Genomic DNA, 17,688 nt, shown 5'->3' with positions numbered 1-17,688 from the left:
CCCAGAGTCCAAGGGTTATGGTGATCCCACACATGGAGATGGAGAGGGACTGGCAGCAGGAAAGTGCTCGTGGTTTTTGTCATTATTGGGGTGGTTTTATCATTATTGGGGTGGTTTTATCATTATTGGAGTTTTTCCCTTTGTTTTTGAGTTCCCAAATATCAACTATCAAGGCCCCCAGAACTGTTGCAAGCAGGGCTCAGGCTCTGCCACATGGGCCAAGGGAACACCAACCCACATGGAAACAGTAGAGAATGACCAGGACACAGAAAATATCCCAAAATCTCACCCAAAGCACCTGAGACGTTCCAAACCAAGACAAAATGACCCTGTTTCAACAGTGTCTGCAAGGGGGACATTCACTCCTGTGTGGAGGAAGCAGCACAGGAGGGAGTCCCAGCCCAGGCAGATCTCCATCATCCCTCTCAAATCCATCCTTTTGGGCCAGCAGATGGGAATTACCCAAATTTTCATGGACTAGAAGGAGCTCAGAGGGTTTGGGTTGAGCTCGTCTGGCTCAGCACAGCCCTCACCAAAGGCCAGCAATGAAAAGCAGAAGGAAAAAGGAACCAAAGCAAAAGAAACAAAGAGAAATCTGCACATTTCCAGTGTATAAACAGCACCCATCTCTGGGATGGCCTCTAGAACGGGAATAAAAGCAAAGGAAAATAGGAAATGATGGAGCTGATGTGTCTGGGACTGTTCACAGGCTGTGAGCTGGGAGGGCAAAGGGCTGGAGAAATGATGGGGAAACTCCAGCCAGAGGCTTCTTCCAAAAATCCAGACCTGCTTCCTCTGGCTCACCCTTCCTTACCTTCAACCATCTCCCCAAAATCACTGGGAACACACAGGCTCAGCTTGGAAACCTGGAATAAGCTCAGTGGGTGAGGGATTTAGCCTGGCAGGGGCGTGCGGTTGTAGCCAAACCTGCAATTCCTGCTATTAGAGGGAAATTTTATCCCATTCCTTTTCTTTTTCAGCTGGAGCATCCAAGCAAAGCAGGAGGGACGTCCTGGGGCACGGCCCACGCCAGGACTGGGATATCTGGGAGTCCCTTTCTAGGGGTGGAAGGAGGATTGAAGTGACCCATCATGTGCACGCTCAGGGCACTTTGCAGCAGCCCTGAACATCCCCAAAACCCCTCTGATTGCTGTTGGGATGCTCTCTGCCAGCTCCTCCCTGTGCACTCGGTGCCCTCACACCTCTCCCGGCTCCCTGTCCAACCGTGGCTCAGGCTGGATCTGTCCCACAGCCTCACCTCTGGGGGTCTCATCCATGATATCCCAATTTTCCTTTACTCCCTCCAGCTTGGCCAGGCTGCCTCCATCCTCCTCCTCCCTGCCTGCCCAAGGAGATGAGCCCGAGTTCCACTGCTCAGTGGGCAGCATCCCTTTCCTCCTTTGGGGTTCCTTTCACCTTCCTCCATCCCCTCTTCCTTCCTTTCCCTCCATCCCACCCTTTCCTTCGGACAACCCACAGCACCCAAATGTAACAACCTCCCTTCCTGGGCCCCCTCTGCTTCCACCCCCCGGCAGGAGCTCCCTCCTGGCCTTCCCATGTCCCTCCAACTCCATCTTTTGTGAGGACACAGCAATTCTGGGGCTGACTTTCCCTAAAATGCCCAGTTTTAGGATACAGAGGTGCTGGGTCCCACTGCTCCAGAGGCCAAGGAGAGCCCAGCACCTCTGGGCATCACTTTGGGGTTGGGCTCCCCTCCAGCTCTGCCCCTCTGTGGGGAGGGGGGGTTGTGGCTGAATATTCTGGGTATTTTACACAGATTCCTGTCCCACCACCCCATCCATTGGGATGGGGCAGGAATCACTCCTCAGCCCCTCTGGAAAGGCTCTGACCCCGACTCCCAGAGCTGTCCAGTGGGGCAGGAATCACTCCTCAGCCCCTCTGGAAAGGCTCTGACCCCTCTGGAATTCTGATTCCCTCTGGAATGAACTCTGTGCCCCCAGACACTCAGAGAAGGGATTTTGGTAAAGTACAAAATGCTGCCTTTAAATGCAAACACCCGGGGGGGTGAAAGACTCCCTTGGGAGGCCAAATCTGCAGGGACCTGGCTTTGGGATTGTGCTGGCATACAGCAACAGCCTCTGACACTGCAAGTCCCACCATTGCCCCCAGGGTGGTGGGACCTTGTCCTCAGCCTGCCCAGAGCATCCCAGGGAGCACGGGGAACAGCAGGAGTGACCCTTCCAGAGCAAACCAGCTGCAGGAAGGGTTTGGAGGCCAGAGGGAGCAGCTGCCCTGGGCCTGATCCCACAGCCAGCCCTGGGGACACTGTGCCACTCTCACCCTGACAGCAGCAGCCCAAGAGCCATGAAGAGCCCATTTCAGGGACAATTTCCTTTCTGCTGTGCCCACACATGGCCATAAATACAGAGCTGCTTGAAACAGGAAGGAAAAAGCATTTCCCTTTGGGTTTTGAACTTTTTCCTGATTTTTCCCCTCAATTGACTTGCATATTTTCCATTTACCACATTGAAACATGGGAATTTCTCTCCTTAGCCCCTCCCAAAAAATAAAAAATTCTGTAAGCACCAAAGTGTTCCTTGAGCAAAATAAGTGATTTGGAAAATGCCAAAAGACATTTTCCTTGGAAATTTTGAGAGGATTTGTGCAGCCAAACATTAAAAAAGCGCAGGGATTTCAACCAGCATTATCAGCACAGAGTGTGGGGCTGGAAACAGGAGTGGCACCCCCAGCCAGCATCAACAGGAGCCACCTTGGAGTTCATTTTCCTTCCCATCCCAGTCCCAGCATTCCAATTCTCCAGTGGGGTCTACATAAACTAATTCCTCTTTTTCTCTTTTTCTTCCCTGGGATAAAACTCTCTGCTGGCAGAACAGAAACAAACACGCACAATATTGCAATACTGAGACCATCTTAGAGCTTAAGACTATTTAGGAAAAAAAAAAAAAACAAATACTGGCACAAAATTTAATAAAATAAAACTTTAAAAAAAAAAAAAAGTCTTGATCCCTCCTAGGAAAAATTCTTTCTTGTAGAAAAGAAGACAATCAACAGAAAGGTGATGGAAGAAGAACAACAGTTCTTGGTCTTTTCCTATATTGCCCCTCCCCAAAGCAAGAATATTCACCCATTTTGGTTTTCCAAAAGAAAAAAAGTTTAAAATTCCTCAAATCCTCAGGAATATTGTCATTCCTGACCTGTCAGTTTGTGTGTGAGTGACCAAAGGGATTCATTTCATCGCATTTTTTTTCTAAACAGCCAAGGGTGAGGAGGGGATTGTTGTTTTTTTAAAGTGAGCTACATTTTCCTGGCTTTCTCAAAACTCAGAATCTTCCCCCAGAAAAGCCTGTCTTGGAACTTTCAGGAAATCAACAAAAAGCCCATCCTTGCCCAAAGTTTTCCTCTTCCTCCCCCCTCTCCCCCAACATCCTCAAAGCCTAGAATCTGAGCGGCCCTCGGAAAAAAAAACGAGCAAAAGAACAGCGAAAATCAATAAAAAAAGAACCACCAAACGAGTCCCGTGGGCTCCCCCGGAGGACAGCGCCGTCCCCGCGTCCCTGTCACTCGTCGGCGTCGGGTTTGACGTCGAGCATGGCGTGCAGCTCCTCGGGGGTGTAGCCCAGCAGGCTCTGCAGGTCGCACACGAAGCGGTACACGTAGCGCTTCCCGGCCGTCTTGTGGATGATGTTCTTGTCGTAGTAATAGCGCAGCCCGCGGCTCAGCTTCTCGTAGTTCATCTTGGGCTTGTTTTTCCTCTTGCCCCATCGCCGGGCCACCTGCAGGCAGCGGGGATGGGGAGGAAAGGTCAGCCTGGCTCGGTTGCTACGTCTGTGTGGATGTTCCCTTCTTAGCAGGAAGGGGGAGGATTTTCACAGAATTCACAGAATTCCTCATCACTAAGAACTGATGCTTGGGAAAAGCAACCTCTGTGCAATGGCAGAACATGGCAGAGCATCCCATGAGGATTCATCTGGATAATTTCGTGTGCTGTCTCAGATATATCCTCATATCCCAAGTCTTTCACCCCTTTCCCAAGGTTCCTCCTCCACCTTCTGCCAGTTCTAAACCAGATGACACCAACATGCAATGGCCCAGTGCCAGCCACTTCTGCTCTTTGACAGGCTCTAGTCACTCATGGAATTATTTAGGTTGGAAAAGCCCTCTAAGATCATGGAGTCCAACCATTCCCAGCACTGATCCACATCCCCAAATGCCACATCCACAGAGCTTTTAAATCCCTCCAGGGTGGACAGCCCTTTCCATGAAGAAATGTTCCCTAATATCCAACCTGAACCTCCCCCAGTGCAACTTGAGGCCACTTCCTCTTGTTCTGTCACTGGTACTTGGCAGAAGAGACCAACCCCCACCTTCCAGTCAGGGGAGGGGACAAAGATCCCACCTGCTTGCCAAAGCAGGGGACAGTCACCCCTCACCTGTACCCAGCCTATCTGAAGAGCTTTGCCACTGCTCCTCTTCCTAAGGTGTTCCAGCTACTTCCCACCAACTTTGGGCACGAACCCCAGCTTCCAAAGGGTGACCGCATACAAATTTTCAACAAACTTTCAGTTGGACTCTGATTCCTTGGTTCCCCACAACATTCCCAAGACCAGAACAAAGTGGCTGCCCAAAGGGAGGAGGAGAGGGTTATCCACACTGATATTTCTGAGGAATTTGTGTTGTGCACTTAATTCCAGAGCACTTTACCTCGTCTGGGTCTGAAAGTTTGAATTCCCAGCCATCGCCCGTCCAGCTGATGAAGGATTGACAGGACTTGTCAGTGAGCAGTTCCAGCAGGAATTGCCACAGTTGAATGGGTCCACTGCCTAAAAAGACAAAGGAAACATGAGATATTAATGCCAGGAAAAGCACAGTTTTTTCTATCACAGAGGGAGGGAAATTCCCGTCCAAGAGGTGCTCACTGAGTAAAATAAAGCCTTCTCCTGTCAAAAAGAGCCACCAGCAGCCACAGGGCAGGAGCTGAGCTGGGAGTTAAACCCTACAGGTAACAGCTTCCTATTTGCAGGAAGAGCTGAATATTCATGCCCTGGAATGCTTCACATGGAGTTACATAAATAGGATTATTTTTCTGGCACACAAACAGGAGGAGTCACTGCCTTGGCACCGCAGCAGTGCCAATCCCTCTGTGCCAAAGAGCCGCCGGCCACGGCTGAACTCCGGCAGACTCCGCTCCCCGACCGTGACTCTTTGCTCTGTGCTGCTGATTGAGATAAGGGGGACCCAGCTACGAGAATTCCATGGCCTCTTTCCAAGGCGTGTTGCTGCAGGAATGGGCTCTGCGGGCTCATGGGGAGGGCGGGGGCACACAGAGCTCCCCAGCCCAGGATCTCCTCATTGGCACAGCCTCAGCAAATCCACACGGAACCTCCCTGCGGCTGCTGCTTCTCTGGCCCAGCTGGACGGGTACGAGGTGATGCGGAGCATCCCATGCCATGGGCATTCCATGCCATGGGCATTCCACCTCTCCTTCCACACCTCGTCTCCATCTCCCCTCCAATCTCTCACTTGGGCCATCACAAATTTGTCCCCAGTGAGAGTGCCCCCAGTGAGAGCCTGCAGTGGGGTTTGGCTGGAGTCACGGAGAAGTTTTGAAATATTTGTCTCTCCCTTGGGCTTGTGTCCCAATCCAAGGTAGAGGAGAAGCCCTGGAGCTAAAATATCTTTGAAGAGCAACTTCCAAATGTGACCACACCCCAAGTATTGCACTTAGCTGTGGGTAAGGTGTTTTGGGAGAAACCCCGCCATCGTTTAAACCCAGCTTGAAATAGATCATTAATAATGACAATAATTATAACGACACAGCCAGAGGAGAGAGGAAATTATTTATCCCACAGGGAGTTGCACAGGCTGGATTTGCTGGGGTAATCCCAGTGCTGACAGCACTGAGCAATGTTTCAAGCAGGGAAAAAAGTTATGGGCCCAAAAAAAGGGATGGAGCCCAGCCTGTTTCCAGGAATGACAATGGATGCTGTCTGAGCTGTGGCTGTGGGATAACCCATGGAGGGAAGGGAGAGCTGCTCCCCTTCTCCACAAAGTTTAAAATTACTCCAAAGCTGCTGGGGAGGAGGAAATGAGAGAGCTGGCTCCAGGACACGGGAATGGCCGTGTCCCATCCAGCCCTTCCCAAATGGATTCCCTCCTGTTATCCCTGTGGAAGCACTCCAGGGCTTTGTCAGCACCAGGCCTGGGGGTTATCACAGCCCCAGGCAGGGCAGGGCAGGGCAGGGAGCTCCCGGCTCATCCCGCTGGAAAGGGGAAGGGACTCGGCGGGGAAAGGCTCCAGCCCGCCGCTCCTCTGAGCTTGCCAAGATGTTGACTCCACAGCCACGCTCTCCAGCAGGGATGGAGCGGGATTATCCACTCCAAAATGAGGGAGGAAATTCAGATGACGCCTTTGCCTCTTGTTGAAAGGGAGGAGTGAAAAGCCTGGCCTGAAGTGCCACCACATCTCCAGGCTCAGGCCTATTTATAGCAGTGAGCTCTAAACGCAGAGAAAACACTGGGAAAAAGGTTTAGTGGCTGCCTGAGGTCTTCCACAGGTGAATTCCTAAGGGAATGAGTTCTCTTGGCCCATCTGGCCTTACACCAACTCCCCACACACAGCCAGGAAGCATCCAACACCCAAATTGAGTTAACAGAGACACAGCCCCAAGTGTCCAAGGCCAGGTCCATCCCCTCCCTTTGATTTCTCTCCTGCCCAGCTGAAGAATAAGGATTTTTAGTTGATTCCTTCCCCAAAATAAGAGGGATGGAAACTCATCAGCTGGGTGCCGGGTTCTTGGGTGAGGAGCTGCCCTCAAAACAGCCCTGGGCCATCCTGGCCCTGCAGGATCTTTGGAGGTTCCAGCCTCACTAATCCTGAGCCAATGGCTGGTGCCATTCCTGTTTGGTTGCCAGCTGGCAGGAAGAGGTGCTGGCAAACCCAGGAATTCTTGCCCTCTCCGTAGCAAGCAAGGTAGGGCTCCTGCCACCGCCCCCAGTGCCACCCTGCTGGGTATTTTGGGATTTCCAAGGAAGTGGTGTCATCCTTGGAACAGGGATTCCCAATGTCTATTATGAGCTGCCTGTAGGACACGCGTAAAACCCCAAATTCCTCTCACTGGACAGGCAATTATGTGAGGAATGTGTTTGTGCAGGGCTCCAGGCATGTCCCAGCTCCTGTAAACACCCCCTCCCTGCCCGAGGGGGAGGCAGTCGAGCCTGGCAGATGTGGCACCGCTCCGAGATGGCAGCGAGGTGGCAGGAGCCAAACCCCAGCACATGCCCAGGCCTGTGCCCCAAATCAGTGCCTGCAGGGAGGAGAACAGAGCAGGGAGCAGTGCTGGAGGTCAGGGCATCATCTGCTGCAGCTGTAATTAGTGCTGGGAGGGGGAGCTCCACAAATGAGCCACTCTGCAGCCAGCAAGGAGCAGGGAATATCCTCCCACAGGATTTCAAGGTGGCTCATGCAGCAATGCCACTCCCCTCAATGTCACAGGGCAAGTAGGAAGCTCCCAGGTTTGTCCCTGCACCCAAACCTCCTCACCCACAGGAGCTGGGAGCAGCGCCCATTTTCCATCCCTTGTGCTCCAACCCTTCCCCTCACCCCAGCCAGGGCTGGAAATCCCCATCAGGATGCCAGGTTGGGATCACTCCACACAGCCAGGCTGTCCCAAGGCCAGCGGGTGCCTCCCACCAGGGGATCTGCTGCCTTGGTTATCCCAAAACAACCATGTTTTCCCACAGCCTGGATTGGGCTGCAGCTCCAAGCGTGAGGTGGAGGGGCACAAGGCAGCTTTTATGGCATTGCTCCCTCCACACACATCATGGGGCTTCCCAGAGCAGACCCAGCCCGGGCTGGGGAGGAGGGGCAGCCCCTGCTCCACAAAAGACAAGGGGAGGACTCAGAGGGGTGGGGGTGTCCTCCCACCCCACCACGACCTCCTGCACCCATGGGGCTGCTAAAAATAGCACCCACAATGGGGGCCCTGTCTGGCCTTGGTGGCACTGAACAGGGTCCTTCAGCAGGGACTGTCACACCACAGGAATTCTGCGGCGTCAGGGGGAAAATATTCCTCTGGGCCGGGTGTCAGTCGGAACGGTGGGGACTGGGAGCTGCTGCCCGAGCGGGGCTTCCTCAGCACCAAACCCTGATGGTGTCCCCAGAGCGAAGGGTTTGGTGCCACGCCATCCCTGTGCCATCCCTCCTTGGTCAGGACAAGTCCCCCACCTCCTTCCCAGCCACGGGGACACCAAACTCTGCCGGGTGGGGCCGTTCCAGTGGCACAGTGTCCGTGGCACCACCCGGCTTGTGCAGATGGGCACCGCACAGGGAGGGCACAGCCCCAGCCCTGTCTTCTCTCTCGGGACGGTTTTACACATCCACCCCTCCCAACGGCCTCTGTTTTGTTTCCCTTGGTTCAAACAAGACAAGAAGACAAAAAAACCCCACCTACCAACCCCCAGTGAGGCACCTTTGCCTGGTGCTCTGCGGTTTGTGGTTCCAACCTCACAAAACAATCTGCCCTGGCAACAGCTCCAAAACAGCCCCTGCCCCACTCCCTGCCAGCCTGCCCACTCCCCTGGATGGCACCAGGGTCCCCAGATCCCCCAAAGTGTCGGGAGTGCTGGTCCCCATCACTCCCTTGTCAGAACAGTTCTCACAACTCCTGCCCAGCTCCTGCCCAGGCTGGTGCAGGCATCAGGCACTGCCACGTGGTGGAGCTTGGATGGAGCATCTCCAAAGAACAGGTGTGAAAAAACAGGAAAGGACCCAGGAAGCCCTTCCTCCTTCCTTAGGGAGCAACATGGCCATGACTGCAGGCAGGAGAGCAGCCAGGGGGCCAGTCCAGGTCAGAGCTGCTTCCCTGCTGCAGCTCCTCTGCTCTCAGGAAGAGTGTTGGGAGGACTGATCTCATAGAATCTCACAAGTGGGAAGCAACTCACACAGATCAACTCCAGCTCCTGGCCCTCCATGGGACAACCCCAAGGGTCCCACCCTGTGCCTGAGAGCATTGTCCCTGAACTCGAGGCTGACTCCAGGGGCACCTGGCAGAGCTCCAGGGGCTTTGTGAGCTCCACATCCCCCTGACAATGGTCCTGCAGGCCATGAGCTGCTGAGCACAGCAGCTGGGTGTGTGCAGGAGACCCAGGCAGAGCTGCTGCCCCCATCACCCCCGGGCTGGAGGAGCCCTGGGGAGAGCTGAGCTCTGCCACGCTTGGGCAGCGGCGCATGGGGCTGGGTTTGCTCTCGTTTGCACGTCTGGCAGGTGGGGCAGGAGCCACTGAACCGGCCCTGGTGCCACCCTGGAGTCCCCACCCTGGGGAGCCCAGAAGGGCACTGAGCCCATTGGGCCCTGCCTGAGGCAAAAGTGGGCAGGAGCTGCTGGGTGGCCACCCTGAAGTCACCTGTGAGGACAAGTGAAGGACATGAGCCAGGAGGGGCAGGGTGACACCATCCCCTGCATCCCAGCAGGGCCAGAGGAGCTGTTGTGCTGCTGGGCACAGGAAGGGGGTGCCTGCATTCCCCAGCTCCTGTGCCCTGGCTGCAGATGCCCACATGGACTTTGCTCCAGCCGTGCAGGCAGGGAAGGTGCTGGAATCCAGGGAGGCTGCAGCACAGGCTGGGGAAGGGAAGTGTGGCAGGAAAGGGGACAGGAAGGCAGCTGCTGGCAGATTTTTGGGTGCTGATGGCCACAGCACCGGGTGGGATCTCGCCTGTGGAGGCTCCAGAGCAGCACAGCACCAGGGGGAGGGGCAGCAGCACCTGAGCTGTCCTGAAAGAGACCCACTTTCCTTGGCACCGCCTCGACTTTCTTGCAAAACAGCAGCTGTGCTTTCACTGCTGGCTCACAGATAAGCATCGCTCACAAACAGCCTGGGGAGGCTCCGGGCTCTGCAGCACAGCAGCTCACACACTGCACGGGGCTCAGGCACATCTGGGCCCCACGGCACAGCCCTGGGGGTGCTGACAGCCCGGCTCAGCGAGGTCTGGCCTGGGCAGGTCCAGCTCAGGGGAGAGAGTGCTGGGGTGGGATAACATCTGTGAAGGAGGCTGTTCCTGCAGGGCCTCCTGAACTCCTGCTGCCCAGCAGGATAACAGGGATGCTCTGGGAGGGACACTCAGGGCATGGGTGACATCAGCTGGAAGGAGCATTAACTCTTTAACTGCTGGGACTGGCTTTAAGGGATCAGCACCTCCCTAAGCAGGCCCAGAGCAGAGGACAGGCAGCAGCAGCCATACAACCCCAGCCTACATCTGTGGGATCAGGGCTCGGTGTGCACTCACCTCATCTCTCCCATCCCTCTCCCCTCCCCTTAGGAACACGAGGGATGGCCCTGCTGGGTGCTCAGTGACGTGGAGCACCAGTTCTGGGCCATGGCAGCACTGACACTGCGCATGGAAAGCCCAGGGTGTCAGTCCTGCCCACCACAGAGCAAACAAACCCCATAGCTTGGCTGCCAAACCACACAGCTGCTCGAGGGAACCCAAAACCAGCTCAGTGCCGAAGCAAAGGCAAAGCACCAGGGTCTGAGCCTCCTGTGGCCCTGCAGCACCAGGGGAGCAGCAGCACGGACTGCAAACACCAGCACGGGGCACAAAGATCCAGCTGAGTTTATCCACCCGGTGCCAGGGCTCCTGCAGGATGCTGGTGGCCACGGGAATCACCAGAGGCTGCAGGAACCAGCACGGGCACAGCCCCAGGGCATGTGCAGGCAGAGCTGAGCTCGCTTTAGCCCAGCTGGGCTCAAGCACTGATCTCTGCCCACCCACACCAAACATGCCTCTGCTGCTGAACCACAGAGCTTAGACTGAGCTCAGCTGAGCCAGCGTGAGGTTTAGCAGTGAACACACATCCTGAGCCATCCCTCACCTGGATTTCATGGATGCACTCTGTGTCATGGCAAAGACAGTAAAATCTGGATTAATGTAGAATCTCAGAATCACAGGATCTGCTGAGCTGAGAGGGACCACCAGGATCATTAAGTCCAGCCCTGCCCAGACCCCCAGCAACCCCACCCTGGGCATCCCTGGCAGCGCTGCCCAAAAACTCCTGGAGCTCTGGCAGCCTCGGGGCCGTGCCCATTCCCTGGGGAGCCTGGGCAGTGCCAGCACCCTCTGGGGGGAGAACCTTTCCTGATCTCCAGCCTGCCCTGCCCTGACCCAGCTCCAGCCATGCCCTCAGGTAAAATTCAAGCTGTCCAAGCTCCAAACCCAGGTGTGGAGGGCTGGCCCTCCCTGCAGAGATGGAAACTAAAATTCATCAACTCCTGAGCAATTACATTTCTCCTTCAAAAAAAGATAAGAAAATTGCATCAACCTCTCTGTGAGCAACCATGGCAACTTGTTAAAATAGGTCAAGATGTGGGGGCAGATAAGGCAGCTCTGAAAGGCCGCTGGAGCTGGGTGAAGAACACATCAAACGCAAACGGAGCTTCCGCCAGAATGCACCTTCTCAGCGCCTCTGGGGCAGATACCATCAGAGACCTGCTGGGGCCACCTCCCTGGGCACCACAGAAACTGCTAACAGAACCTGAACAAGATTGTCAGGTCCTTAAAGTCAGGACAGAAAGCTCTGGTGTCCCTCTTCACCCTGCCAGGTCCAGCAGGGCCAGCACGAGGAGGGGGCTGGGGGCTGGGTGTGCCCTCGGGTGGGAAATGGAACCCCAAAATCTCGGTGTTTTGGGCTCCTGGGCTGGCAGAGCACTGCTCTGCTCCTTGGGAGGCTCCACCTCCTCAGCAGAGCCACAAGCAGAGCCCAGACTCGGAGTTCCTCTGCTCTGGCTGCCAGACAGCACTTCCTCCCCTGAGTAAAGTAAGAGTAAAGCACAGCATTGCGCAAAGAGGCCTGAGCCCTGCCCGAGTCCCCACTATGAGCTGCCCCCGTGTCCCCACTCTGAGCCCTGTCTGAGTCCCCACCCTGAGCCCTGCCTGTGTCCCCACTCTGAGCCCTGAGTCCCCACTCTGAGCCCTGCCCGAGTCCCCACTCTGAGCCCTGCCCAAGTCCCCACTCTGAGCTGCCCCTGAGTCCCCACCCTGAGCTCATCTGGCCCAGACCAGACCTCCAGCCCTTCTCAGGGCAGCCTGAGTGGGGTTTTCCTCACTGACACAGACCCAGAGAGTGGGGAGCGCCCACTTCTCCTCCAGTGTGAAACCCAACATGTTCTGCTTGCTCTCCCCAGGCCCTGCTGTCACAGTGACCCAGCTCTGGCTCCCTTTGCTTGGAAAATGCAGAGCTGCAGGTCTGGGGGCTTTAAAATGGCTCAGAGGGCATCTCTGGAGTCACTGCCTGCCAGGATCACCCATCCAGGGCCCTTTCCCAATGGCAAAAGCTGTCTCTGCTGGCTTGAGCCCTGAATATTGCTCAGCAGCCTTTGGAGCAGGAAAACAGAGCTCCAGCCTGAGCATTTCCCAGTGATTCCAGATTTTCCTCTCCACATTTAAAGCCTATCAAGTGAAGCAATGCAAAAATAAATAAAGAAATCAGGTGTTCCCACTTATTGATCCCACCAAAATGCCTGGGCCAAGGGATTCTCTTCCCAGCTCCAAGAGGGGCTGGAAATGAGGTGAGGGAAAATGTTACACAGAGGAAAGTGTTTGGAATTGTGCTCTGGCACTGCATGAACCCAAGTCTCCCCTTCCCGAAGGCACAGCTCCAAGAACAGCCTTTGGGGTGCTAATATTCCTTGGAAAAACACAGGGCCCAGCCACTGACTTCAGCTCCTTGCCTCTCTCCAGGGGTGGCTCTTCTGCACTCTTTTCCATGAGCAACACCAAACGTGGAGGGAAATATCCAGCTTGGAAAAGATTGCTCCTGATTTTGCCAGCACCTTGGTGCCTCGGTTTCCCCAGCTGTTCAAACTCATCCTGGGCTCCTGCATACCCAAAGCACTTCCAGTGCCACAGGGAAAGGCATTGCCAGGAGAAAATAGGAATAAAAATGGGAATAAAAATGGGAATAAAAAGAGCAACTTGTACTGAGTGGTCTCTTTTCTCAGGAACATCGATCTCCATGGCACAGCAGAGAATGAGCTCCAGGGCACAGTCCCTCCTGGCCCTCCCCAGCACACCCCAAGCCCCAGTCCATTCAGGAATGCAGAGCACACTCATATTTGGCATGGACTTGGTAGAGTCTCATTCAGCAGGCAGGGCTGAGCTCTCTTCCTAACTAAAGCCATAGCAACAAACCACTTCCTTTTTTAGACTCCTAAAATTATCTGCCCACCTTTCCTCCCCCCTGCACCTCTCCCACCCTCACAAAGGCTCGGTGTCAGCCCCGGAGGAGCCGTGCGTGGGAGGGCACTCGGGGACAGTCGCGCCTCAGGATCTGCTCTGAACCTGGGCACGATCTTTATCAGCACAAACTCTTTCCACCAGCTGCTCCCAGCTGGGGCAGGACAGATCTGAAGGTGCAGAGCCAGGGGAACTGGCAGGAGGGTTTCCTCAGAGCACAGGGAAAAGCCATGGCACAGAAGGGCTGGAAAGGATTAGCTCAGCTTTAGCTGGAAGTCCCATCCCACCAAGTTTCTCTCCTTGGAGATGCCAGATTGCTGAAGGGCTGTCATAAAGTGCAAGAGTTTCCATGGCCTATCACCTTCCCATCTCTCCCAGCGCAGGGAATGGAAAATGTTTGGGATGGCTCTGGCAGGGCCCCATCCCTGCCTCACACCAAGGTACAGCGGGGCCTCCTCTGCGCCAGAGGGAGAGGATCCATCCCCACACACAGAGCAGTGCTGGAGCTGAACCTGCTCCTGCCCCAGGGGGAGAGCACAACCAGGAGCCCACCAGTCACCAGCACAGGGCTGGAGGCTCTGCAGCACCTCCTGTGCAGGAGCCAAACCAGCCCCAGCTCCTCCACAGCTGGCCAGGGGCAAAGGGAGAAAAGGCATTGAGTGCCCCGTGCCCAGCCAGGTGCCACATCCCCCATGAGCTGTGGGATGTGTGGGATGCCCATGCTTGAAGGAGATGCAGCCCTGGGCTGACCCCAGCCACCCAAAAACCCTCCCTCACACCCCTGCACCAGCCACCCCGAGCTGGGGCAGCCCGGAGTGCCCCGAGACTCTGCCCCTGGGCACGGGGAGGTGCTGGGGGGCACAGAGGGGTTCCCAGGACCGTGCCCTACCTGTGTAGCCAGCCAGGGCAGCAGCAGGGATGACAGGCTTGTCCTTGTTCATGTCGGCCCGGTCCCGCACATAGTCCTTGAAGGTGCCCTTGGGCTTGTGGCTGGGCAGGGTGGCAGGGTAGTCCTCGGAGTCGAAGCTGTCGTAGGAGGGGACGCGCTGCAGGCTCTGGAAGGAGGACTGGCTGCTCCAGGACTGCGTCAGGCGGTCACAGCTGTCGTAGCTCTCTATGCTCTCAAAGGAGTCCTGGCCTCCCAGCTTACCTGGGGGAGGCACAGCAGGTGAGACAGGCCTGGCCAGCACAGAGTGCTTCCCCTGGCCAGCACAGAGTGCTTCACCTGGCCAGCACAGGGCACTTCACCTGGACAGCACAGAGTGCTTCCCCTGGCCGGCACAGGGCACTTCCCCTGGCCAGCACAGAGTGCCTCACCTGGCCAGCACAGAGTGCCTCACCTGGCCAGCACAGAGTGCCTCACCTGGCCAGCACAGAGTGCTTCCCCTGGCCAGCACAGGGTGCCTCACCTGGCCAGCACAGAGTGTTTCACCTGTGCACTGTGCAGGCACAGGGCAATTGATGCCGTTCCTTTACATCCCATCTCCAAAGTAAGCACAGCCCAGAGCTGCAATATTTTTACCTTTGCCATCCAGAGCAGGGCTGAGCCCTGGAAAACTTCAGGCAGAAGAGCAAGGCAGAGAGAGACAGGGGAAAAACCCAAATCTGGCCTCTCTACCCAAGACTGGCGCCTGGGCCTGACTGGAAATGGTCCCTCATTTCCAAAGGCAATTTCAGAGACAAAATTCACTTTAGATACTCAAGGCTGAGCTCAGGAGCCTAAACATGGGCACTCCAGGACCTCTTCATTCAGAGGGTGAGGCCCTGGCACAGGGTGCCCAGAGCAGCTGTGGCTGCCCCAGCCCTGGCAGTGCCCAAGGCCAGGCTGGACAGCCTTGGAACAACCTGGGACAGTGGAAGGTGTCCCTGCTCAGGAGAGAGGTGGAACAAACTTTAAGGTCCCTCCCAAGTCAAACCTCTCCATGATTCTCTGATTTCTATGATTCTCTTGCTGCTGAAGGATATTGGAGGTCTCCAATAAATCCCCACTACGTCTGCCAGCCCTATTCAAACACTGCTCAGGCACACCCAGCTCCTTGAATTTGGATGTTTCTACACAGCAGCCTTTTGCTGCCATCTGTTCCAGCCAGCCCCAAATCCCCAGCCAGCAGCAGGTTTGCTGGAGGAGGAGAGCCAATGGCTGAGAGCTCCAACAGCTTTTTCCAGCTCTGGTAAGGTGAGCACAGCTGGTTTGTGTCAAAGTCACTCTCTGGGGTATTTTTAGTCAAAGCCAGAACATGAGAGGCCAGATCCTCAGCAGTGCTGATTTACACCCCCCAGAGCCAGCCCTGTACTGAAACAGAGCTAAAAAAGGCCCCAAAGAACAAACTGAAATTGCAGCCTCTGATCTCCCTACTCTACTGATTGCTCAACCTCTTTCCTGACAGGCTAACAGGATCATTCAAGTTCACTAATTTCCCAAACCCAGCTAAAAACAGCTGCTGGGATTGTGCAAGAGCTCCTGGAGAAATTTCCATTGGCAGAGCTACCCACAGCCTGGGCCCAGAGAGCAAATCCCAGGGGACAGGGAACGTGGAAGGGCGCTGGCACACGCCCCCAAATATTTGTTGTGTTGTAGTTTGAAGAGCACTTGCTGTGAAAAGATTCAACTACTGCAGGGCCTGCCCTGATTGCTGGCCTGGAGTCACTGGGAGCTGGGATCCATTGGCTTCATTCTGCTGGGACAGCCCTGCTCCAAACTCTTTTCTATTTTCTTTTTGTTTTTTGAGGATTTTCACACTCCAATCCTTCCCTGAATCCAGATGAGGAGAACACAACACTGCTGTGTGTGTACATTAATTGGCATAACCAATTCCCTGAGCAATCCTGCAGCACAGGCTCATTTAGAAAAGGAATTAAAATCTGACAGAGATGTGATTTGTGTCAATCCATTGAAAATTCACCTAAATTCCACCTAGCTGGAACAATCACGACCTGCACTTACTCAGGACAAGCTTAAATGAGTTTGACAGCTCCACTCCCCAACCAGCCGCCCTCGCTGACAGGGCAGAGAGAAACAACTCCCATGGGACCCCAAAATTTCCTCCTCAAGGCCCCACAGAAGGCCTGGAAAAGGGCCCACAGTGTCTGGAAAACCTTCACCCTGAGGTGATGCTGAAGGGCTTGACTTTGTGTCAGACTAGCCTTGTAAGACAGTGCAAGGTAAAGAGGGACATAAATATAAATTAACTGGGCTCTGCTTTATATTAAGGCTTTCCCCCAGCCCTGGGAGGATTTGTGTCCCCCAAAGGCCCTTCCATGGCTGAAATGCAGCCCTGGTGTGAGCACAGCCTCTTGCAATCAGCGTTCAAGTCTTTGCTAACAGCAGCAGCCAGGGCTCTCTGTTCCCTCCCCTGAAACCATTTTTAGGTTTGCCACTGAGAACAGGCTCGAGGTAGAGTTGCAAAAGCCTTCCTGAACCATTGCACTGTGAGAATGATGAAATCACCTGTATTAAAGAAAAGGTCAAGAAAAGGCAAAGACAGTGCTGAAATTTAGGCAGAAAAACAACCCCAAAAAGAGAAGTTTCCCCAAAATTAAAACCCTGCTGCCCTTCTGGCTCAGGTCACCTTTCTCAGAAGGAGAGGCAAGAGCACGAATAACAACTTCCCTCTAATTAGCTCCCCCAGCCTGGAAAAAGAGTGTGGAAGTTCAAATGAGCTGCACGTGCCATGCAGGCTGGAAAGCAGCTCTGGCTTTCCTGGGAAGGCAGCTCATCCTCAGCTCTCTGCATAAATGGGTTTAGCTGCTGCACATCAAACCTGGCTCACAGCACCACGTCACTGTAACGAATTCTGGGGCTGAGGACGCCTAGATTCCATTTTGGGGGATGGCAGGCAGGTCACATCTCTTCCCTGTGCCCCAGGTTCCCTACCTGGAATCTGGAGATAATGATCCCAGTTGTGAGGGACTTTGAGCTCGATGGATTCAACTTTTTGCTTTGAACGGAGGCAGAGCCACATCCCCAGCCTGGCATCACTGATGTGATCACAAAGCAATCAGACATGTGGGCCTCACGTGTTCCCAGTCTCACAATATTAATTGGGAAGGTATTTGGGCTCAGATCCTCCAAAGTGTTCAGGTGTTTAAATCCCACCACCTCAAACACAAATCATGTACCTGTAACTCTTTGAGGAGCAGCATTTGTGGGGTCCTTAGCTCTGCTGCTGCCTCAGCCCCTGACATCTGCACCTCATAACCAAGCTCAGGAATTGGCTACAGCAGAGTATTTCAAACAAGCAGCCATCAAATAATGGACAAAGACTTCAGATCACAGAGTGCAAAACTCTTCGGAGCCTTCAGCAGCAATTCCTGATGAGAACTTGTGAAGAATTTGTGGGGATTTGCCTGGGCTCCTAAAAATGGGATTTCTTCAAGCACCCAGCAGTTTGTCCTCCCTGATAACATGAAAGCTCAGTTCAATTTCACTCAGGCATGACATCAAAGCACAGCACCAGAAAAATGCCCTTCTGCAGAGG

At 54.6% G+C, this 17,688-nt stretch overlaps 1 protein-coding gene across 2 annotated transcripts in view; it reads right to left on the bottom strand.

The window, feature by feature from the left end:
• Positions 1-1,907: 1,907 nt before the first annotated feature.
• The window catches only part of ETS1 (ETS proto-oncogene 1, transcription factor), a 75,260-nt gene continuing 59,479 nt past the window's right edge, over positions 1,908-17,688 (bottom strand). For both annotated transcript variants that reach the window (XM_041480551.1, XM_041480552.1), the window contains 3 exons: positions 14,100-14,360; positions 4,684-4,802; positions 1,908-3,755 (listed from right to left, as the gene is read on the bottom strand). In XM_041480551.1, coding sequence (XP_041336485.1) covers positions 3,540-3,755; positions 4,684-4,802; positions 14,100-14,360 — 596 coding nt within the window. In that variant the 3' untranslated portion in view covers positions 1,908-3,539. The remainder of the gene's footprint in view (positions 3,756-4,683; positions 4,803-14,099; positions 14,361-17,688) is intronic.

Source organism: Pyrgilauda ruficollis, unplaced genomic scaffold, assembly GCF_017590135.1.
Source record: "Pyrgilauda ruficollis isolate IOZ18807 unplaced genomic scaffold, ASM1759013v1 scaffold52, whole genome shotgun sequence".
NCBI lineage: Eukaryota > Metazoa > Chordata > Aves > Passeriformes > Passeridae > Pyrgilauda > Pyrgilauda ruficollis.
The sequence above is the reverse complement of the archived record's forward strand: the minus strand, read 5'-3'. Positions and strand labels throughout refer to the sequence as shown.